At 41.7% G+C, this 24,605-nt stretch overlaps 1 protein-coding gene across 7 annotated transcripts in view; it reads left to right on the top strand.

The window, feature by feature from the left end:
- Nucleotides 1-24,605, top strand: part of SHROOM2 (shroom family member 2) — a 122,701-nt gene that overhangs the window by 77,368 nt on the left and 20,728 nt on the right. For 3 of the 7 annotated variants that reach the window (XM_025146614.3, XM_004938410.5, XM_046909433.1), the window contains 2 exons: nucleotides 1,321-3,970; nucleotides 5,864-5,967. In XM_025146614.3, coding sequence (XP_025002382.2) covers nucleotides 1,321-3,970; nucleotides 5,864-5,967 — 2,754 coding nt within the window. Of the gene's footprint in view, nucleotides 1-1,320; nucleotides 3,971-5,863; nucleotides 5,968-18,684; nucleotides 18,749-19,249; nucleotides 19,359-23,699; nucleotides 23,761-24,605 lie in introns of those variants that run through there. The other 4 variants (XM_046909437.1, XM_025146616.3, XM_046909447.1 and 1 more) reach the window with 4 other exon arrangements.

Raw genomic sequence — 24,605 nt, 5'->3', positions numbered from 1 at the left:
CTTCCCTTACTTCCTGTAAGTTGTTTTTGATCGTGTTGTGTAAAAAAATTCCAAAGCTGTAGTAATATAAAAACCCTGTAGTTCCTATGTTAAAACTGAATCCCAAAGAACTGTTCAGTTTTCTTTTTACAGTATTTTTGACAGACAAAGAAAAAAGACCTGTATCACTCTTGGTACTTTTTTTATGTTGGCTAATCTTATTTCAGTAGTAGTGTTCACAAATTTCTTTACTGCACAAGATTGAATAGATGCTTCCTTTGCTGCGCAAGATTTGATAGATGCTGCGTATAATTACAGCTACAGGGAATTGGAACAGTTCTGGGATTTCTACCAAGGGGTTTTTCATGCAAAGACAGGAATTTGAATTGATATATAAATCAGGGGGGCTGGCAGTGAAGTTCAGACAGGAAGATGTGAGAGTGATTGGAAAGACGGTCGTCTCATCCATCATTGTCTTGGATTGACAGTAGGTGTGTGCTATGAAAAATAATAACAAGAAGTTGAAAGAAACAAAACAAAGCTGATTGCAGCGAGGAAGAGAACACAAGCAGCAAGGTTTTGAAATAGTACCAAGACAAATGTGACAGAGAAAGTACCATGTCAAAGATGACACTTCTGTACAAGAATGAGTGACAGAGAGATGATGATAAGGATTTTTGAAGAAAGGTCGTAGGTTTTGTTTTGTCCAAGCAGAAATTAAATTGTTTGAGATGCCTGACAATGGTATGTAATTGGATAGAATTGAATGACTTTTTTGTTAGAACATCAAACTGAGAGTGGTTTGAAAGCAGATTGGCGAGGTTCACGTGGAGACTCAGAACTGAAATGGTGGAATTTGAGGCGAATGTTTTTAGTAAACCTTCATTTTGAAATGAAAATACTGTATGAATGGGTGGGTTTGGATAATGAAGACAAAGGATTAACTTTGTGTTTAGAGTGAGTTTATTGAAGGTGAACAGGGAAGTGCACAGGGTTTAGTAGTTGGAAGTATCAAGATGCTTGCAAAATAAACTGCAAAATAAGTTTGCATAGGGAAAGGAGACCTTTGAAGGAGGTAAATATTACTTAGTGGTATAGGTAGAAAGGAGTCTTCCATTAATTTCTGAGGTTTCAAGTTTTGGATTGGAGGCAGAATGTAAAATTAAAGCCCCGACTTTGTGTCTGTACTCTCAGTTTCATTAGATTGTCCGAAGTAACTGCCATATGGATGGATTTCACCAGTATTAATAAAATCAGTGATCAAATATTTGTAATTGCATCGTGGAATTTTTTGACTGTTGTATTTATTCTGGGGCTTTTTTTGTTTGTTTCCTACCACAGCTGTTCTTCTCATGACCTGTCAAACTCATGGGATCAGTCAAGCCTCCATCGTGCGTCTGACCAGTTCAGCTCTTTGGGCAGTATGGACAGCTGGGACCAAACTCCACAAGTAGCCCAATACGGAAGACTTTCTTCTGCAAGGTCTAATAGTAGCATTGACCATCTAGGGAGCCAAAATAAGCGAGATTCAGCCTATGGGTCTTTCTCCACAAGTTCTAGCACCCCTGACCACACTCTATCCAATGCAGACACTTCTTCAACAGAGAATATGCTGTATAAAGTAGGCCACTGGGAGACGTCTAAATATGGAAACAAGTCTGGACAGTTTTTGAATGATTACAGTGGGATAGAGGACAAACCTGGATATTTGCCGGCTCCCATCCAGTACGAGAATAACAGAAGTCCCAGAATAGAGGAACACCCTGACGTCAAGCTCTCTGGCTCTGGAAGATCCAGCTTTGGGCCCGTCTGGTATGTTCCAGATAAAAGGAAATCTTCCTCTCCTCCCCCACCACCTCCGCCTCTCCGTAGTGACAGCTTTGCTGCTACCAAAGGCCATGAGAAAGCCCAGGGCCCTGCATACTCAGAGAGTGCCAGCACACAGCACTTTACAGCCCTGAACCGATCTCAGGCCAGGAATGACTGGAACTCAGAAACTGTGGAACAGCAACGGCGGCCTTCCAGAGCATGTGACAGGAAGGTCGGTGGCTCAAATTATAAATCAGATCTCAGTTCGGAACATGCTTTTTCTGCAGTTGGTGAAAGGTACAATAGTCATGCAGGAACTGTGAGCAAGCTGCAGTCATCCTTGTCCAGCACTGATGTTCGGTTTGCACAGCCTGCTTACAATTACCACCACCAGCACCAGTACAGTGATGAAAGCACTTTTTTTCACAACACAAGAATGTTAGCTGCGCCTAAAGATCAGCAACCTTTTCTCTCCTACGGTGGTATTCAAGAGTTGCCTGCTGACCATTTTCATGGATACAATCTAAACCACACCAGGCTGTTCAACACTTGCTCTTCTTCAAACAGTGCTGCTGAACAGAAGGCGGACAACACTGGACAGAGTCGCTATTATTGCGTGACAGCAAAACAGCCTGCTCAGGGAAGTTCAAAGCCACTGCAGCTCAAGGATGACAACTGGAAACCTGCAGCGGGGGCTGATGTTTCTCTTGGACCGTATGAGAATCCTGCAGTTGTCACGATGGCCCAAAAACCAAAATGCTATCTACCTCAACAGTCTGTTGAGTCTTGTCTGGAAGGGTGTGAGAACAGTAGTCATTACACAGTGGACAGAGAGAGTGATGTTAGGTTTGCTGTAGTAGAAGAGGCTAAAAAAACGAATCATGCTGAAAAGTCTGGGCAAAAGAAAAGCTTTGAGAGCACATTTGAGGAAAGTGAAATGAAGTACTGTCAACAGGAGTATGGAAAGGGCTGTGCCCTTACTGCTGAAAACAGGCCTGCTCAGAAAGACTTCAGGTGGGGAAAAGATGAGAGTAGCAAGATCTCTCCTCAGAGGACCCCAATGTTGCACTCTTTGGCTCAGGAAGGCAAAAAACACTCTGACGGCAGCCCAGAAGCTGTAACAGAGCGTCAGCCCCCATTTGATAATCACTTGTCTAAACAGGCACGAAGGAGCGACCGTTTTGCAACAACCCTGAGAAATGAGATCCAAATGAGAAGGGCAAAGCTGCAGAAAAGTAGGAGCACGGCTACTTTAATAGGGTCATCTGAAACAGAGGAGTGCAGCGAGAATGGGAAGCCAGATGCAGCAGAAAATGTGAACGCCTCCCCAGATACGAACTTTACTAGCACCTACAAAGATCACCTGAAGGAAGCGCAGGCCAGAGTTCTGCGGGCAACTTCCTTCAAGCGGCGGGACTTGGAGCCCAGCCCTGCTGAATATCCCCCCAGGTCACCAGAACGGAAAGCTGGTAGTTACAACTCTTCATTATTGGCTTTGGTTTCTGAAGATGTGTCTGGATTCCTTGAGGCTACGCAAGCTAAACCGAACCCTACAGGGAGTGGCACTCATCATGTTTCTCGCATTGGAGCCAGGAAGAGGTTCACAACAGAACAAAAACTGAAGTCTTACTCTGAACCGGAGAAGATGAATGAAGTGGGGATGTCAGAGGATGAGTGTCGTGCCCACTGCCATCCAGAAACATCTGAAGAAGCCTTGGGCTCATTTGCGGACAGGTGGAAATTTTTTGAAGAAACAAGTAAGCCTGCATGTAGAAAGCCTGCACAGAAACCAACTCCCCACAGCCTAGCTGAGGGACTGCCTGAGAGGGCAGACAGGAAAGCTTACGGCGGGCAGGAGGGAGACGAGTCCTGGCATGAGAGGAGAGGTCGGGCAGCCTCTGTTGGACTTGAAACTGCACATGCTCCAAAAGGTAGCTTCCACCACGGCCCCAGCAGTAAGGCTGCCGATAGGACTGTGAAATCTGAACAGCCACAGCGTCTGGGAACCTTTGCGGAGTATCAGGCACAATGGAAAGAGCAGCGGAAGCCCATCGAGGCAAGGAGTTCAGGAAGGTACCATTCAGCGGATAACATCCTTGATGTCAGCCATGAGCAGCATGAGAAACCCCAGTATACCCATGAGAGGTCTAGATCATCCCCTTCAACTGATTTCTACAAACAGGTATAAGCAGCTTTTGTATAATCTTTTTATTGCCTATGAGAGGCAGGGGGAGGTGAGGGGGGAGGGAGAGCAAGGTAGTTTTTGTGAAAATATCCAGTTTAGGAGTGCATGTAATGTGATGTTAACCTTTCCACTGTCATAGAATAAATGTTACATGTAGCTCTTATGAGATCAAAGATTGTGTAGCAAAGAACAATTGGATAAAATACTTTCTTGTATATTGTAGCCAACTGGAAGAAAAGAACTGGTTGATTGGATAATGTCCTCTGTTTTACAGTAGAGATATAAGAGGATCAAAGCAGTCTTGCACTTGGAGCACTTCATTATTGTGGCTGCTTCCCCCCTTCCCCATCTTCGTTCTTAAAGCTGTTCTCTGGAACTATGAGGAAAAATATTCCAAGGGGAAATAATTTAATACCTACATTTTTCCACTTTTATTGATGGTCTGATCATTTTCTGTGCATTTTCTCTTCTAAACTTGCTTTGTGGAGAAGCTACGTAGGACAGAACTTCAGCCTGCTGACGTTTAGAGATCTGAAAAAAAAATGTATCTGTTAAAGCTACACTACAGGGAAAAAAAAAGAAACTGCTCAGTGTCTTATTTTTTGTCAGCTTGGTTGATTTAAGAACTATAAATGTATTCCATAGAGAGATGCCAAATATCTGTTCAACTTGCAAGTAAATATTAAGTTAATTTTTAACAGAGCAGGGCCAGGGAACGGCTGGCAGGTGGCAAGGGAAGTAAACAGAGAAACCTGGTCTCTTCAGTTCTGTGCTTAAAATATGTTGTTGAAAGCTGCTACAAGGCTGTCTGATATGTCTTGAGTTGAAGTGTGTACAACCTGGGTTGAACTTTACCTTCTGCAAGAAAAGAGGGAGGCATACTATGCTTTCCTTTTTTTCTCTCATTGAAAACATTGCATGCATATATACATAGATATAGCACGTGTGCGTATAGAATGAGAATAGCTTAGAAAATATGTCGGTTTCTAAAGTTGTGGACTCCTTTTATGTATTTTTTTCTTCAGGTTTTGCAAAAGTTATTTTTGAACTTTGCAGGCATATTTAACTATGCAGATAATTTACAAGAGTAGAGATTCCAGCCCTGGAAATACTCACCTGGAAGTTATTTTGAAAATTAAATCAACTAAATTATTAAATAATTGCCTACCCAGCAGAATATCATCATATAATCTATTCCATGTATGCATTTCTGGTTTGTTTATTAGTCAGTGCCTTTAAGTTCAGTATAGGCCTCCTGGGGCAAAATGCAGACACCTGTTTAGGCACCTGGAAAGCATGGCGATAAGTACATTGAAGATGCTTACAACAGACTGAAGTAAATAAAGATGTTGTTTTGCATATACCATTTGGATGATTTCAGGGCTAATGTGCAATTAAATTTCCTGTAGGTTTGGTGTTTGTAATGCAAAGCTATACTTTGGGTGCGGTTGTTTGAAGATAGTGAGATAATACATTTCTGGAACGGCAATGCTATATGTTGTACTGAGAATCTAAAGTACGCACTCAGGGATTCAAAGGCCGGTGCATACTTGCCTGTTCTAAGATGTAAGCAAATCTTCTGTCAGTTCTTTGCTGTGTTTTTGTCTTTGCTTAATGAAAGTTGCAGAGGTTTATAGATGTTAAACCCTTCAGTAGTTGAACAAACTAAGCTAGAAGCTCGAGTACAGCCAGGTCTGTAGTGCTGTGCAAGAGGTCACATAGCACACTGCTCCACTTAAAACCAAACAAGCTCGAGGCATGCTATGCTGTTGACTTCATGTATATTCAAACAGAGGAAAGCCACAAATAAGAGGTTCTATAATGACAGATTTTTCAGGAGTCTGTAACATGATGACTTGCTGTCTTACTTGTGCTATAAACCACTTTTAGGAAGTCCCAGTTGAAGTAAGGAGGCAAGCAGAGGATTTAAAGGAAGATGGGGAGCATATTTTCTCTAAAGTTAACCATCTGGATGAAAAGAACAACTCTGTAAGGTAAGTGTTCCTTGATTTCTGGCTTAAAAGCATCTCTTGTGGCAACTCCTCTGATCTGATATTCTCCTGACCCAAATTGGAAGGTTGGATGTTGCTGTGATGCGTTCAGAACTTTTACAGTACCTTTTTACCTTTATTTCCCACATCTTTCCTAAGTGTGTCGTATAGTTAATCTTGGAAATGATGTTCTGGGGGCTCCCTAGAGTGAGCTTGAAGGAATTGTCAAGTGTTGAGTACATTACAGTTCAGAGTCAGATGATTCTTATTAGTGTGCATGAAACAATTCAGATTTTTATGTTCCGTATTTATCAGTAACAGGTTTTTTGGTGGGGGGAGAGGGGGGAATGCTTGAGATTTCCCAGAAGCCTTCCAGTATTGTGTTTGGCAAAGACGGTGTGCTACTGGAGCACAGTAGCGCTGCAAATTGGACTTGACTGTTTTGTGCCTTTGCAGAACGCAGTAAGTGAACAGAAGCCCTCAGAAGTTGTTTTCCCATTTGAACAGCTCTGCTTCTCCGTTAATTCATGTTCCAGTTAAACTGTGTAATTTTTTTAGACATTCCTCCAATGTATGTCTGTCACATGCACAGCAGAGTTACAATCCTCGAGTTTTTGTGTGCAGCAAAGTGCCCTCGTTCTGGCCAGCAGTGTGCTGGAGCCGTTGTAATGTAACCAGTGATTCCAGCAATGCTGATACTGCAGCTGCCCAGGGGATGTGCGGCAGCGCAAGTGGGGTTGTGCACATACTGCAGTCACCAGATTTTATATCTCATCTTTGGTAACAGGAAACACGTGTATTGGAAAAATTACTGCTTTCCTTAATTCTGTAAGTGATATGAATTTCTCGAGGGGTGGGTAACTTCCGAACTGTAGCAAACACTGGGACTCTAGGCATGACCGTAAGAGCTTGTAAAAAACAGTATTTGTGTTTTTTGTACAGCGATATTTTGCATGCATATTGCTCAGCTGAAGAGCCCGTCTGCTATTTTTCTAGTTCTTCATAGCCCTTTGTACTTAGCGTAGTGATTTCTTAATGAGGAGCACGTGAGGGTGTGAGCGCGCGCGCATGCGGAGGGAGATGGGGAAGGAGGGAGGGTGAGGGGGAGAAGCAGCACAATGAGCCTAGAGCAGGCAGCATCTCTGTGCGAGTGAAACGGCTCCGTCCAGCATTGCTGAACCAGTCACAAAAGCGTGTGCATAATACACCTACGCCAGCATTTTAACAGTGTTTGTGCAGCACAATTCTTGCTTTATAGTCGTGGAATCTATGATATCACATGACTGGGCACCAGCTGCAGTAACTTGTTTTTTGTGAGCCGAAGCCTATTTTGACATGCGATTTCAGATGTAGGGTTTGACCGTTTCAGTGCCTTATGGGGGGTTTTGTAAAATGATCTCTGACACAGTCTGCCCCTTCACTACTTGTGCTATGCAGAGGGTTACGAGCCTTCTGTATTTAAAACAAACATAAAAATGAAATCTCTCAATCAGACATTTAACTCCTGTCTTGTGACCTGGCACTGAATGATGATGTGTGACTATACTTTGGAAGAATACGTGTTTCTGTGCCATTTTTTTTTCCTTTTTCTTTTTTTCTGGGATAGAATCATAGAATGGCTTAGGTTGGAAGGGACCTTAAAAATCCTTAAGCTCCAGCTCCTTGCCGTGTGCAGGGCTGCCAACTACTAGAACAGGCCTGGAAGAAAGGAAACAGATGAACTGTGAATGAATGGATTTTGTGATTTTTTTTTTAATTTCTTTTTTGTGATATTTCGTTTTGGTGATGCTCTAAAAGCATTTATTTCCGTACTTTTAAAAGCTAGAAATCTGCAGGCAGCTAGCAGATTGACCCGATCTGTGGTACAATCTTGAACATGAATATTAACCAAACTAAAAGTCTTCCTAATGGGTGTATTTAATACTTCTCTTGAATATTTTGGTTTGGATTATATTGCTAATGTCCCTCGTTTTGTGCTGCTGAGGCCAGTGTACTACAGTTGCCTTTGTATTTCTAGAGACAACGTGACTGTGCTGGACATAGGAGCGGCCCTTCAGTGTTTGTGTTACATGCACAGAGACCTAAGCTGGGAGACAGATTTGGAATTCATGGATGCATTCTGTGGGTTAGAGACTATCCAGCACTGCACGATGCCTCTGGCCTCCCTCCCCCTCAGGGCATTGACAAAAAGTGGATAATTTCATTTTCAAACGAACTCTGTATGAAGTATGCCATTGCAGCGTTCCTGCAGAGGAATTATTTTCCAGAGAAATACAAGTCATTTTCATACATTAAATCTAGAATTAAAAAAGGGCTGGAGTATTGTAGCATCGGATGGTTAAAGTGAAGATTAAGAAAAAATTAAGAATTGCTTTGTAAGCATTTTTTTTCTCCTGGACTTCTTGCTGCTGGTTCATTTTGCTACAGTGTTTTTCTGGTGTTCTTTTTTTTCCTTTTTCTTTTTTTCTCTTTTTTTTTTTAAGCATGCAATTGTTTCGTCTCCCTTTTTGGAAAAGCTACAGCGTAATCTAATGAATTACAGTATTTAATAGCTTGTAGTATTATTTTTATAGGAACTGCCAGCAGTGGTCCATAGCAGCCATTATTATCTCTCAGGCTAGAGCCAAATCACTCTTATTATAAACTTACAGGTGTGAAGTCAGTCATCTAGTGTGAGCTGGATGTTTTTATACCATAGCCTGATGTAATTTTAAGTATGCTCTTAACTTGAGGACTGCTTTAAAAGTAGAGCATGATTCTACTGGTCTCTAAAAGAAAATGGATACTTTTATATTTTTAATGATGCTACTGTATTCCCTTGCAAACCAGTTATCAAAGTTTAGCTTCTTACACATAAGGACTGTCCTCCTTCTTTAAGCAGATCTCACTCTGTCGAATGACATAAGCTGCTTATGCAAGTGACTTCCCTGTAAGTCTCCAGAATTTCTAAACCAGCATAGTCCTTCAAAAGGTTAAGGATGGAAATGTGTAATCAGGCATGTAATCTGTGGCTTCCTGCAGAATGACATGGCAGACATAAAAGTTGGTCCGTCTGCATCAAAAGAGCAGTACTTAATGATTTAATTCTTAAGATTCTTACCTACTAGAGATATTCACAGCCATTGCTTATATTTACTTTCTAAAAACATTTGACTTGTATTCCTCCATTGTTGTTTCCAGAGTGTCTGTAAAAATTAAATAATTTCAGAAACTGAGAAAGGATGTCTGAGATCACAGTTCACAGAAAGTCTTTCAACACTTAGTAGGTGACAAGTAATGGAACACGTACATGTCAAGTACAGGACCAAAGCATGACTCAACTCTAATTAAACGCTGTAAGGAATTTCTTTTTGACTTTGCATGCCTTAGTAGTTATTTCTACCTGAACTTTTCAAGACAGAGGAACAGCCTTTACCATACAAAAACAGAGTAAAAGTCACTTCTTGATGCCTAAGTGGACTAAATGCCCAAGTTTAATATTTTTAATATTTTTTTATAGTTTATAATACAAAGAGTAGTATAATGGGCTGCATTAAAAGAGGGGTGGCCAGCAGGGAGAGGGAGGTGATTGTCCCCCTCTACTCGGCTCTTGTGAGGCCCCATCTGGAGTACTGCATCCAGGCCTGGGGCCCCCAGTACAGGAAGGACATGGAGCTTTTGGAGCAGGTCCAGAGGAAGGCCACTAAGACGATCAGAGGGCTGGAGCACCTCTCCTATGAGGAAAGGTTGAGGGAACTGGGCTTGTTTAGCTTGGAGAAGAGAAGGCTCCAGGGAGACCTCATTGCAGCCTTCCAGTACTTGAAGGGAGCATGTAAACAGGAGGGAGAATGGCTGTTTACGAGGGTGGACAGTGCTAGGGCAAGGGGGAATGGTTTTAAACTGAGACAGGGAAGGTTTAGGTTGGATATTAGGAAGAAGTTTTTCACACAGAGGGTGGTGACACATGGGAACAGGTTGCCCAAGGAGGCTCTGGATGCCCCATCCCTGAAGGCATTTGAGGCCAGGCTGGATGTGGCTCTGGGCAGCCTGGTCTGGTGGTTGATGACCCTGCACATGGCAGGGGGGTTGAAACTCAATGATCATAGTGGTCCTTTTCAGCCCAGGCCATTCTGTGATAGAAATCTATGATATTCTAAAAAAACAAGAATAAAATCTTTAACAAGACACCACTAAGAAACAAGAGCTGACAGAGAGGTTCCCTAGTTCAATACCACGTGTTTCATAAGGAATCTGATTTTTCAGGAGCCTCCACGATTATTGGGCAGTGCAAAAGAAAATTAGATGACTCTGAAAGTAATGCCTGCTATTTCTTACCAGGGAAACAATACAAAGAGCAGTATAACACTGTTTGATAGAATAAATTCTCAGCTGCAAAACACTAGTTTTCAACATTGTCATCACCATTAGCTGATATGAGTGGATGGAGCTGACTGCCATACTCTGTGCATGACTGTCTAGAACATGGTTTGTCTTTCATGTCACTGTCACCACTGCTGAAATGCACCACTCACCCCTCACTGTACTCACATCCACTCCATAAACATTCAGCAATTGCCAATGAATGTTCATGCCATTTTTACTATGTAGAAGAATTCAGTGGCACACCTTCGCTTCATGCACGTTTTCACTTCAGATTCTGTTTTGTCAAAGTGCCCCTCTGCTACCATCTGTCACACAGCAACAACATGTAACAGAATATTGGTGGGAAGGTTCAGCCTCTACTGCCATACCACCATCTGCCTCTGACGTTGTGTGCTAGTATAATAAAATGAGAGGCATTATTTTCGGAGCAGCCCTTGCACTATGCCCTTGTATCCTTGAAGGATCTTAACTATGCAGGAATGTGAATAATCTCATGCCTTCTGACTCAAGTGAGATGGAAAAGGATTTACAAAGGGATGATACTTCGCTTATATGTGTTTATATGTATGTGAAGCATATGCTTATGCTGCACATGCTTATAGAACATGTATGTATGTTGTGATAATTTTCTCTGAGCTTGTTCTGTATCCATTATAGCAGTTGGGACCACATAGCTGTAAGGGCTGGCTAGCAGAAGAAAAATCAACATGACGTCTGTGGGCAGCTGTAGTTCTCATGTAATTTCATGTGGAAAAAAAAAAGTAAGTTAGACATTGGAAAATAAATTAGACACTGGAAATATTCTTAGAAACTACCCATTTTTTTATAGCTCCACTAATTTTAAGTTTTAGGTTATTTTTTTTACCCTACTGTCAAACAAAAAGTAGCAATATTCAATAGTAGTATCTACTTAACTGTGAACTTCAGCTATTGAAATGCAAGACTTGAAGGGAGTTTCCTTTTTATATATAGCAGAAGGACCGTTTGCTTAAATAGTTAAGCAGAACTCTGCTTGCAGGCATTTTGTATATAGATAATAGCATTTTTGTATATAAATAAAGAATACAAACTTAAAATCTGTTTTACTGCCTGTGCATTGCTAGAATGAAGTGGAAGGAAAATAGCAAGATGAATGAATCTCGGTCATTAGAGGGCTTATCAGGACATCACCAGAGGTGTAAAAGTGTAATATTTTCACTCTCCTACCTTCTCCTCCTAAGGAAAAAATTGTGTGATATTGGATAACTGGTTCCTTAGACATCAGTGAAAAATGACTATGGTAAACATTTCCTGCATGGAAATAGCGAGTCTCAATATTTTATGGTGCAAAAGATCAAAGTTTTCTGCCTTATGTGTTACCTACAGCTGCTAATATTTTTCACGTGAACTCTTCTAAAGAAAATAACTATTCTTTATTGGTTTGCTGAGTATGGAATTACCTAACATGTAGTAATTCATAGGGAAAAAAGTATATATACGCAATTACTTTCTGATCTAATGTACAGTGTAATAGCAATTTCCATGCAATTGTTTCATTCAAGAGCTTGTGAAGTGTCTTCTTTTTAAAATCAACTTTGAGTATAATGAGGACTTCGATAAAGGTTTAAGTGATCTTTTTTTGACAGAAATTGGTTTGAATTAAAGTGAGAATACATGCTTTTCACACAGCCCAAACATACCTTTTTGATTGAAGTAATGCTTCAGATGTCTGAACCCCTGACTTTAAAGAAGTAAGATAAATAAACAAATATGCAGCTTTCCCCTACTTGCAGGTTTTATGCAGCTCTTTGTCATCATTTGGAGGAAGTGAAGGAGAGCCAAGATGCTTATCCTCCTCCCAGGCTCTTAGTTGCTAACAAGACTGTAAGAATACAAGCTGCTAAAGCCCTGTCTGTTTACACTACCATTTCTTTAAGATGTGGATAGGTAATACATCTGTCAGGCCACCTTTTTGCCACTGATCTCATCATATGTGTGATATGGTCTAATGAATGATCCAGGACTGTCTCATGCATGTTTTAAAGTATGTATTGTCCTAGTCTGAAAAAACATTTCTGTGGTTCACATGTGTAGAGACAACAGAGGAGTGAGCAACCACCAGTGTGTATTCATGTATTAGATGTTCCCAGCCATCTTTTGTTTTCCTGAATTATCTATAAATACTGATAATTGTTAGAGGTTTCATTGCCATGAACCACTATGCCTTTCCAGTATACTAATGTATTTGACCGACTAATAATAGCTAAATAACTATCACACTTAAAGGTACTGTAATGTAGAAGCACTGATGTATTTGATGGAAGTTGATTCTTAAAAGTCATGCTAGGACAGGCTAAACATTTGCCCATTCCAGTTTCCTTTGTCTAACTGAACAGTAGCAGATGCTCAGATACAATAAAAACAAGTCTGGCATGGAACTGTGCTTCTGGGGATTCTTGCCCAGCCTCTGGTTACCTGCATCTAACAGATGCAATCTTAAGTATTAGTGGTTAAAAGCACTTGATCAATTTGTCTTTCAGAAAAGTATCTTACTGGTTTTGGACCCACGTTGACTTTTGACATCCATCAGTAGCTTTTTGTAATGATGTGAGGAAAAGCATCTCTTTTTGAAGGGGGGAGTGTGTCTATCTTCCCTGTGAGAGCTAATGCATATTTCTTTCCCATCTTTATTGGCCCCCTCTCTGTATTTCCACAGCCTCTTATGTTCCTTTTGGAACTGTGGGAGAACTGCAACAACTTATGGTGCACTATGAATTCATAAGATAACAACTCCAGGCAATACTACAGGCTTGGGGCACAGTGGCTGGAAAACTGTAGAGGAAACGGACCTGGGGGTTTTTGTTGACGCTCAGCGGAACAAGCGCCGGCAGTGTGCCCATGTAGCCAAGAAGGCCAGTGGCATCCTGGCTTGTATCAGAAATAGTGTCGCCGGCAGGAGCAGGGAAGTGATTGTCCCTCTGTACTCAGCATTGATGAGGCTGCACCTCAAGTACCGTGTTCAGTTTTGGGCCCCTCGCTACAAGAGAGACATTGAGGCCCTGGAGCGTGTCCATAGAAGGGCAGTGAAGCTGTGAGGGGTCTGGAGTGCAAGTATTATGGGCTGAGGGAACTAAGATTATTCAGTCTGTAGAAGAGGAGGCTCAGAGGAGACCCTTATCACTCTCTACAACTACCTGAAGGGAGGTTGATGAGGTCGTGGTCAACCTCTTCTCCCATGTAACTCATGAAAGGACAAGAGGGAATGGCCTCAAGTTGCTCCAGAGGTGATTCATGTTGGATGTTAGGAAAAACTTCTCCAAGAGAGTGGTCTGGCGCTGGAACGGGCTCCCCAGGGAGGTGGTGAGGTGGTTTAGTGGGGAAATACTGGTGATAGGTGGACAGTTGTACTGGATGATCTTTTCCATCCTTGATGATTCTACAATGTTTCATTGTCATGGATGATAAGCTGTGTGGTGTGGCTGACTTGCTGGAGGGAAGGGATGCCATCCAGAGGGACCGTGGTGGGCTTAGGAAGTGGGCCCCTCATGAAGTTCATCCATTGCAGTGTCTCACACCAAAGTCCTAAGGGTTACTTTGCATTTATTAAATCTGAATATAATCTATTGTTTTGTAGCCCATTCACTCAGTTATAGGAATTTCTCCTAGCAACACCTGTTACCCTTTTTTTTCATTCATTTTGTAAGTCAGACATACTGAAATCCTTGCTGTTCATCATGTCCCATCGCAGTTAAATTTTTAGGAGCATCTGGTGATGAGAATCTTCTAGAAATCTGAATAGTCTGTCATGCAGATCGCTGTTGTCCATGGATATAGGTAACCTTTCTATGAAGAGTAAAACATGTGAGGCATAGCTTTTCTGCGCAGGCCCAAATGGATAGCAGTCATTTTAACATACTAGTTAGTACATCTGCTGAATCTCTTAATACACTTTCTACTTCTTTGGTTAATTTAGACATTAAGTTTACAGATCTGAAATACTGAAGGTTCATAATGAATATATATCTTTTTTTTACTATTGTTTTCTTCCTCTTTTTCTCCTTACCACCTTCAGATCTTCCTTCCACAAACATCACTTTGCTCAAACAGCTGTCAAAATATCATATGAATGGATAGTTCTATATCACAGATACTGTTTTAGCAATTGCCTCTGTGAGTCTAAGATAATTACCGTCTAGACCTGGTAACTCATGACTACCCACTTAATTGTGAACAGCATTGCTTGGTACCTTCCCAGCTGAAAATAATTCCTACAAGAGCCGTTCTTTGCTCACGCAGATATGAAGGGAGTCATGTATATTTTATCCTATGTGTTTATTTTCTTAGTACTCTTACTATTACTCATGGTTTTTTGTTGTTGTTGTTTTGTTTTTTGTTTTGTTTTGTTTTTTTTTAATCCTAGAACCTTTAAGAAATTGTAATTTAGTCTCTTGTTTTGCTAGAGCAGTTCTGATTTTTCATTATTTGGATGGGACTTAATTTCCCTGGTGGATGCCATTTTAATTATTTTTTAATTCAACCTTTTGAGGGGAAGAGGGAGAGAGGGGAGGAAAAAAAGTGGTCTGCTTCTTTGGTAGATATTATGCATTTTCTCTGAGTTTCATGTATTGTATCTTCAGTCACATGTTATTTCTTAGCATTACACCATCTGGTTTGTTCCTTTTAAATATATTCCTCTCTGTTATGTAGATGCCATTTTCAAAACTAAATACCACAGTGTGGATTCTTACTCCTTCAAGAATGATTAATCTAAATATATATGGCCTCTGGCACAGGGTAGCTCTTCAGTGGCAAAGTTTTGAACCAGGTTCCTTTCAAGTCAGGAGTTGTATGCTGGACTGTCCAACTGTAGTAGTCTGTTCCTTCTGTCTGTTGTCCACTTCAAAACTTTCAGGGCTTCTTGAGTCCAGAGATCTGTGATTCTTCAAGAGTGGCCCAAATGTATTATTTTGTGATCTAGGATTGGTTGTGGCTAAATGAGAGCTAAGGAAGATGCTTTCTGTCACTGTTATTTCCTGGTTCCAGTATTTACCCTTCCACACTCTCTTGCAAGATGCATCCATCCTTTCTTTTCATCTTACATGATGGGTTAGTCTTGCAGTACAGATCGCTTTCCATCTTTACAGGCTACTCCCATTGCCTTCCCATTAACTCTTCTAGCGGTGCTCAGCCCAGAGATGGTCAGATGCATGTCTTAGTGTACTAGGACACCAGTCTGTGAGTCCACATCCACAAGTCTATGGGTCCCAATGAGATGCATCCCAGAGTCCTGAGGGAATTAGCTGATGTAGTCACCAAGTCACTCTTAATGATATTTGAAATGTCATGGCAATCAGGTGAAGTCCCTGTTGACTAGAAAAAAAGGCAACATCACATCCATTTTTAAGAAGGGTAAAACTGATGACCTTGGGAACTACTGACCTGTCAGTCTGACATCTGTGCTGGGAAAGATCATGGAGCAAATCCTTCTGGAAGCTATGCTAAGGCCCATGCAAGAAAGGGAGGCAATATGGGAGAACCAGCATGGCTTCACCAATAGCAAATCCTGCTTGATCAACCTAGTGGCCTTTTATGATGGTGTCACCACATCGATGGACAAGGGAAGAGCCACTGATATCATCTATCTGCACTTCAGTAAGGCCTTTGACACAGTACCCCACAGCATTCTTCTCTCCAATTTGGGAAAATAAGGGCTTGATGGGCAGAATGTTCAGAGGACGAAGAACTTGCTGCAGGATTGAGTCTAGAGAGTGGTCATCAATGGCTCCACATCTGGATGGAGTTTGATGACAAGTGGTGTCCCCAAGGGACTGGTGCTGAGACTGATATTCTTTAATATCTACATCAGTGACATCGACAGTAGGGTCAGCGAGTTTGCAGGTGACACCAAGCGGTTGGGTACAGTCAACACACCAGAGGAAGGGGATGCCATCCAGAGGGACCTGGACAGGCTTGAGCAGAGGGCCCAGGAGAACCTCATGAGGTTCAGCAAATCCAAATGCAAGGTCTTGCACCTGGGTTGAGGCAACCCTCAGTACCAATACAAGCTTGGAGATGAAAGGATTGAGTGCAGCCCTTCTGAAAAAGACCTGAGGGTACAGGCAGATGGGAAGCTGGACGTGAGCCATTAGTGTGCCTTCACAGCCCAGAAAGCCAACCATATCCTGGTCTGCATCAAAAGAAGCATGACCAGGTTGAGGGAGGTGATCCTGCCCCTCTACTCTGTGCTGGTGAGACCTCAACTGGACTGCTGTGTCCAGATGTAAAGTCCTCAGTACAGGAGGGACACAGACCTGTTGGAGTGCATCCAGAGGAGGGCCACAAAAATGATCCAAAGTATGGAACACCTCTCCTACAAGGACAGGCTGAGAGAGCTGGGACTGTTCAGGATGGAGAAGAGAAGGCTTTGAGGTGACTTGATAGCGACCTTTTAATATCTAAAGGGGTGCTACAGGAAAGAAGGGAACAGACTCTTTAGCAGGGGTCTGCTGTAACAGAACAAGGGGAAATAGTTTCAAGCTTAAAGAGAATTGAGTTAGATTGGATATAAGGAAAAAAACTTTTACAGTGGGGGTGGTGGTGAGGCACTGTCACAGGTTGCCCAGAGATATGGTTGATGCCCTGTCCCTGGAGACTTCCAAGGTGAGACTGGATCAGGCCCTGGGTGACCCGATCAGGCTGTGCATGTCCATATTCATTGCGGGGGAGTTGGACTAGATGACCTTTAAAGGTTCTTTCCAACTCTAAGGGTACTGTGATTCCTCACCCCCAAAAGAGAGTGTTGACAAGTGGTAGAAGCTGGAGAAGCCCAAGATGCCGTTCTGGATGCACTAAAACTGGATGTGATAAAGAGAATTGTCATATGAGAAATCTCTTCTGGAGAGAGGAACAGAGATCATTTTGTAAGCTTTCATTCCTTTTGCTGTTGTTCTGGTGTGGTTGTATTGCTTTTCCTGGAAAGAGGACTAGAATGAAGACTACCCAGAGACTAAATTCTTGTTACATCACTTGATATCCAGCTATCTTCTAGCAGCTATTCTAATGATATGAGAAGATTAGAGGTACTCTGTAGCGGTTACACCTATAAAAGCATCATAAGCTGATATATTACAGATTTTATTGTCCCCTAAATAACTCAGGGGAAAACATTTTGGAAACAGCTGATTGATTTGTCTCTTCAGCACAGCAGAACACATGGAGTGACTTACTGTCCTTGCAGTAAGAGTTAGCCTGTGAGATGTTCGCCATCTCTGATAGGCCCTCGGGCAGCATGAGCTGTGATTTGCAATCACGCATGAGGCAGTTTGCACCAGTAAATTTCAGTAAAGCCTTGTGTAAAAATAATGTAACAGCTCTACTTTCCATTTCTCTGTGTGGGACAACAGTTACCGTCTGTTAACCAGTTGCTTTGCTTTATGTAAACAGTGAAGACGGAATGAGTTTTCTTGAAGTCTTTCTTTCTGTGTATTGAAATCAAATCATCAGCACTGGGAAACAAAATAGTGGACGGGATTAACTGTCTCTCCACGATGTATAATAATATCAAACCACTGTGTGTCTGTGTGTGATTTTATGTACAGCTTAAATCCTGTCTTCCTCTTCAAGTAGTCATCCTCTAAAATGACTTTATAATGCATGCTAAAGCCTTTTCCACGGCTTTTCTGAGTCTCTAAGGTGTTCTTCCAGAAAACAGGAACAAAACTGGAGCTTTGCTCTCATGAAGGCCGTGGTGCATCTTAAGATGGAGTGTGGGGGTGGTAATACGCACGAGTGCGTTGAGTTCTTTCCCTGCAGAACCTCCTGCAAGAAGAGTGCCTGTACACACAGCACATGCAAAAAAAATCATGCTGGAGGGCTGTTAATGAAGACTCACTTCTAAAATTAAAGACTTGCTTATTTGAATGTTGTTCAGAAAGGAACCTGGTAATATGCCCATCTTTTGTAACCATTTCAAATACTTCACATTTGCGGAGCTGTTATTGCTGAAGCGCAGATCATGACTTTCACAAATGGGATGAAAAACCCCTAAAAAATTAAAGGACTTTTAGAATCCTTTTTTTTTTTCTTTTATAACCAAAACCAGGAGATGAGGGTGGGGAGGTGGGGGAAGGGAAAAGCTTTGAAGTCTCTGAGATCTTTTCCCTGAGGTCAGAAGTTTCTGATGATGTAACATACAATACAGACCAAGCCTTCACTTATCAAGGTTAAAGTTGACGGAGCTTGTATGAACTTGTCAATCATGGGAAGCAGGCAAAAACAAGCCAGCTGTTGTGAGGCATGGCTTTGAAAATCCTCTGTGTTACAGTAAATGAGAGGCAGAGGTTGAGACGCATTCAGCTCTGTGAAGCTTTCGAGCTGACTGGCGCATTTGCAGGGATGCAAAGCTCCCATCTCCAGTGAATGCGGGTAAACATCTGTAATCCTGGTAAGGCTGCCTTATGTTTGGTGCTTGAGTGCTGAAGAGACAGTGGGATGCACGAGCCCTGGGGAGCTTTTCCCCTCTGTTCTGGACAGAATATTGCAGTATGGATTCATACAGTATTTCTTTTGTTCTCTGAGTACATGCTGTGTTTTCTGTCTCTATCAGCAGAAGCTACAGTAACAAACTAGGAATGATGCAATGCTCGGTGCAGGATTTTATTTCTCTTAGTGTAAATGCCTGTTGTATTGACTGATGTTTTAGGAGAATAGGGGAGAAAATGTGAGCTGATTCCAGCTAAGATGCTCTGTGTGCATGTGTCCCTGCACACGCGCTGTTTTTAGCAGCTTTTGTTTTCACAGTTGGCATAACGCACCCTGGAATTAGACGGCAGTGCCTTTCAGAAACGTTTGTTTTCTGCACCGAGCTGCAGAGCTGCTGCTCTGGTTGAGGGTGCCAGGCTCGGGGTTCCTCCCGGCGAGGGGTGGTACGGGAGCTTCCCAGCCCATCACTTTCCTGGCAAGCTCTGAGCGCAGGCTCACCCGGAGACCGCTCCGCAGCAGCGGGAGATAGTGGCTGGGAGAGCAGAAGTGGATGTGACTGCTGGAAGCAAGCGGTGAGTGCAGCGCTGAGTGAAAGGTGGCTATTGAAATGGGTTCGTGTGCATGCTAATTAAATTCAGTAACTCTTTGGGATTTTTGTCTTTAGGGGTGAGCTGTGTGTTCATTTTGGTGCCTGACTGAGACACCCAGGTGACCTAGCTATTATTCATAAAGTGTTTCATTTTATAGCTCCTGTTACTGCATTTTTGTTCAGCTGCAAGCAGCTGTTTTCAGTAGTGATAGAAACAAGAAAATAGCAACAGCATGTCAGAAAAAAAAAATCTAGAGGTTCAAAAAAAAAATCATAAGAATGGCAACTGGAATGTAGCTTTTTTGAATAAACTAGCAAAAAAAATCATTTTTTCTTTCAGCTATTTTTAACAGGAATGTGATATCCTTGTTAGCATTCTTTGAAAGTATTGCCTTTTGTCTCTGCAGTGGTTGCCATTTCTGTAATATCATGGCTCTGGTTATACTGTTGGGGTATTCTAGTGACTGAATTCGGTGTGTAAGTACAGAGCATATTAACTGGTTTGCTCATGGGAGCAGAAGTCATTTTAAATCCATGCAGGCAGTCCACTGTGTGCTAGGGCAGACATGCAATAGATAAAGGAAGTAAGAAAACAGCCATAAAAACGTGATTTTTTTTTTTTTATCACTGATATTTGATGTGCTGCAAAATGGAGGAGGGACTGTTATTTTCTGATCTAATGAAAGAATAACATCTCTTCCTCTACCCTTTCCCACAGTATTCTTCCCTCCTGCATAAAGACTCCTATGCTGCATGAAAAATCATTTTGATCACATTTGATTATTTTTTTTTCTTGTGGACCTATGCATTGTGCTGTTATCCCTGACTGACTGGCCTACATTTTACTCATCAATATCATATCTTTGCTTACAGGCTGCAGAATTAGTGTAGGTCTGTTAAATTTAGATCTGATTTTCATGGGGAGAGAGGTAGTGCTTTTAGAAAGAATGTGAAATGAAAATCCATTGTCGTGTATATTGCCATGCAGGCCAGACATGAGCAAAATTCTGGTAGGACAGACAGAGTGATGAACAGGACCTGTAATCATATTTCTGTGATAAAGCCAGGTGATTACATAGGGGTTGTTAAGCTAAAGTGACATTTTGTTTTATCACATTGGGTGCAACAGCTAAGCAGTATCTAGTGTGACTGAACAGATAGCTGCCATCAGACCCAGATAACATTAACAGGCATTGTAAAAAGGAGTTGGAAAACCAGGGTATATCATAAGTGGGTTGTAGTGTAACAGGGATGTGCTATGGGGTGAACTCTGTGAAATATCTTGCTGGTTTTGTACCTTGTGTTGTCTTCTGCTGTGTATCAGGGCATCTTTTTTGAGAGAGAGGGAGCAAGAGATCAGCATTAATTATTCTTTTAATCTCAAGGCATGTTTTCATTTTAAGACCTTCTGCATGGGTAGTGGCTCTGGGATGCTAGTTGCCATCATCTGTCTTCTCAGACCAAGGCAGCAAACAGCTCTCCTTCCTTGTAGTGGCTTCTGTGCTGTGCCTCTTTTAGAAGTAATTGTTGTGATACAGTCATCATCATGGTCATTGAATTACGTATGTTCTAGAGGATGCTTTATTCTGTGAATTTGTTTAAAATTTCTGTGTCACTTCATACTCTTAGGTCTGGTTTGTTTTCATATCCTCTATGTTGTTTATAGTGCCTATTATATTATAACTGCCCACAGAGTCAGTCTTGATGGCAGACACAGTGCTTTAAAGAAAAATGGACCACTGGTAATAATTTCCCTTGTGTTGGACATTCAGACTGTGGTGTTGTGTCACTGACTCCTTACCATTGTTGCAGCAAAACCAGTTTGAGTGTCAAAGCCTTAATGGCTGCTACTGGAGCCCCTGAAAGAAAAAGTGTGTGGGACTCAGATGAGGATTTCAGTCCCAAATCTAAGCAGATATCTGCATGAAAGTGAAGCGCCTACTGTAGGTATAATCCATAGAAATCTTGAGCTTGATTCAATTGGAGAAGTGCAGGTGTCTGGAGAAACTTGAGGTTGGCCTAGTGAGTCCCACTTGGCGTGGAGCTACCAGCTCTTGTGCGGGTGTATGTCTTTCAGTGATGGAAGTTTCTGAAACGTTTGGGTAACTAAGTCGATCTCCCACCAATGGACAACTAGCTTGTAGAGGCTCCTTTAGCGTGAGTTGAATCTCTTAGACTGCACTGACTGTATCAGTTTGGATTGAAATGTGATACTAAACATCTGGCTCACAGGTAGGCCCTTAACTTTTTCCTGTGCATCGTGTTCTAACTTTGTAGCATCCTGTTGTGGTCTCAGGCAGAACTGTACTGGTTGGGAGAAACTACTTATTATTTGCAGGCTATTGCACAAGTGCTTTCGGATCCCACTGTGCAAAGTGCTATGCAAATACACAAATGAAAGCATAGTTTCAGCGCATAAAGTTCACAGCTGAAAAAGCGGCATAACGGCAAAGACTCTGCCTATAAACAGGGTTTTGGCATAAGGAAAGACTGTTTCACAATTGCTGTAAGCCACATAATTATCTGTTTTGAGCCAGGTCAGTTCCTTGATCCAATTTTCTGTGGGGTTGTAAAATTTCTACTGTTAATACAATGAAGAGAGCAGGAAGACAAAATTGGAGTAGACTGTGGCTGCCTCTTTAGGCAAAATATCTGCATTTAGATCAGCTTGAAAGGATTGCAAAACTGTGGCCTTGAGTATGAGAGAGTTGTTGTAGAATGAGGACTCTCAGAGAGGATTTTTGCTTAGGTAGGAAGGCCTTTTTTCTAGGGTAGCTTGTAGTGTTTCAGAAGGAATTTAAGCTAAATCAGAAACAGCTACTCCATTTGCTTTCTTTTGCCAGTTAAGGTACTGGAGTACACATTGTTGCTTACATAACTGTTCTTAAGTTTTATAGTTACACTTTTGCATATAGTTGAGGTCTTCAACCAACAGTATCTTTTTAACATGTTAGCTGATCAATTTTTGCCAAGGTTATTTAGTCTGGGATTTTCAAGTTGGACCATCTTGTGGCACTGTTTGGCTTGAGCTTGACCTGAAGCATTCTCAAGAAACTGTAAAGAACTAAAAATCAGATATGTTGGATTGACTGGATTGATTCCTATTTATTGAGATACAGCGTTCAATCAGATCATTCTACATATATGTCCTGACTTAGTCAAATCCTGAGTATGGGACAAAAGAAGGAAGTAGTTTTGGATTGTTTTTTATGGCAACCAAAAATGTTATCCATCTGATAGGTATCTATAGTTAATGATTCATTTTGGTAAATGCTCATTGACTCTGCTAGCATGCTCTGTTAGCACGTGCGTGTGTATCGTGTACATTGTTGTTATATTATTACTGGGAGGTGGCAGAACTGAGGAGGAGGCTTTGTTGGGTTTCCCGGAGAATTTCCATGGCTTTTCAGCACTCAGTGTGGATGCCTGGAGCTAACAATGCTGAAAGGCAGCTGGGAGATACGCTTCTCTATTTGGGAAGAAAATACTAATGTCATTTTTAAAGATGTATCTTTCCACTGTCGTGGTGGGCTTCCTTATTCTGTTGAGTGACTATAACCAATGACGGAAACACATGAGCCACAGAGCTGAACCAGCTGATGGATGGCTGTGTGCCTCTGGAAGAGCCGAACCCTATTCTAAACAAGGTTCTTGAAAACAAAGCGATTCCTTTTCTTTCAGTTGGAAGTACTTTTGTTCCGCCTCCACCCCAGTTTAGATATATGAAAGCTCCTGTACTTAATTACCTTGGGCACTTGCATGCGTTAAATACCCAAAGCAGGTACTGTAGGAAATGTTTGTGTTAGCCCTCTGTGCTAGATTCGCTCTTCCTGAATACCGCTGAGTATCATCAGCATAAATCTGTTGATTATAATTCTTCTACAGTTCAGGGTAAGTGCACGGTATAAGAAGCCTGACTATCAAACCTGGAACATTACAGCCTGCCAAGGATGAGGAACATGGCAGTAGCCATCCCGTCTTCATTGTGTTGGAAGGGCTCTGGCACTTGGATATTGTGGCATTGTGTCGTGGGGATTGGGAAGCTTTGGGTTTGAAAATACTTTAAAGGTTTTTATTATGAACATTTTGTTATCTAGAATGAAAACTGTAATTAAATCAGTAGTCATGTTCTTACTGCCTCTCTTGCTTTGTGATGTTTGCTTGTAGATGAGGTTGTTTCAGCGCGGTATGTTATCCCTAAATAATTCTGTGGGCCTCATTTCTGAATTGGCTGTATTTTGGCGTACCATTACATGAAGCACAGACAGATTCTGAGTAGCTCAGTGGACTTCTTTCTATTGATAATAATCTAACACCTTTGCAGGTTCTTTCCACTGTGTTCTCCCGGGGCTTGAAGCTTGCTTTCTTTTCCTCCTTTCTGAACAGTAAGCTGAAATCTTTCCAAAATAAGGTGATAAGCATGTTTTGCATGAAGATCCACCCACACTGAATGCAAACTAGCCTCAGTGTTGAATGTAGCCACCTTTTCCAAAACCCATTTTCTGTGGCACTGCATAATGTTTGATTAATTTTCTGCAAAGTGTATGAAAGCACGTATGGAATCACTTAATTTTATGTCCATGTTTGCAACCATAGTGTATCTAAATTCATCTGTGCTGTGACTCCTTATTTCCTCGTACTTTATTTCTGTAAGGTGACAGGACTACAAAGCATTCATTCCTTGTGAGCCAGGGTAACAGTAAACAAATTGTGCTACTTGCTTTGGGTATGTAAACGTGTCAGATTAGTGGTGTGCTCCTTTTTGCTTCCACCAGCACAGCCACTTCTGATGTGCATGTTAAACTCAACGTGTACTTTGCAGACTGGCCGAGATACTGCATGTCATTTGTCTTTGCAACATTTTGTGCCATGCCCTTGATTTTTATGTGCACCTAAGTACAGCTATTATACTGTGTAATAATATGGCTTATGTATGTGAAGATGAATAGGGAAGCATGATTTTTTTTTTGGCATAGGTTAACTAGAAGAAAATTAGGCTGTGCATAGGTTATCAAGACAAGGAAGAATGCTGATTTAAACACAGCGCTTCATACTTAATGCCTGAAGACTTCATTTGGTAAATATTTCCATTAAAATTAGGGGAACCATTTACAGGCCCAGTTCTGCTTACATTGAGCACCCTGGGGAAAACCAGCTGACTCCAGAGATGCCACGTAACCAAATCTGAATAGCAGTGGCCATGCTTGGGCCTTGGTCTTTCTGGCCTTAA

This window comes from Gallus gallus, chromosome 1 (assembly GCF_016699485.2).
Source record: "Gallus gallus isolate bGalGal1 chromosome 1, bGalGal1.mat.broiler.GRCg7b, whole genome shotgun sequence".
Taxonomy (NCBI): Eukaryota; Metazoa; Chordata; class Aves; order Galliformes; family Phasianidae; genus Gallus; species Gallus gallus.
Note: the sequence above shows the minus strand (reverse complement) of the source record. Positions and strands in the feature narration are given on the sequence as shown.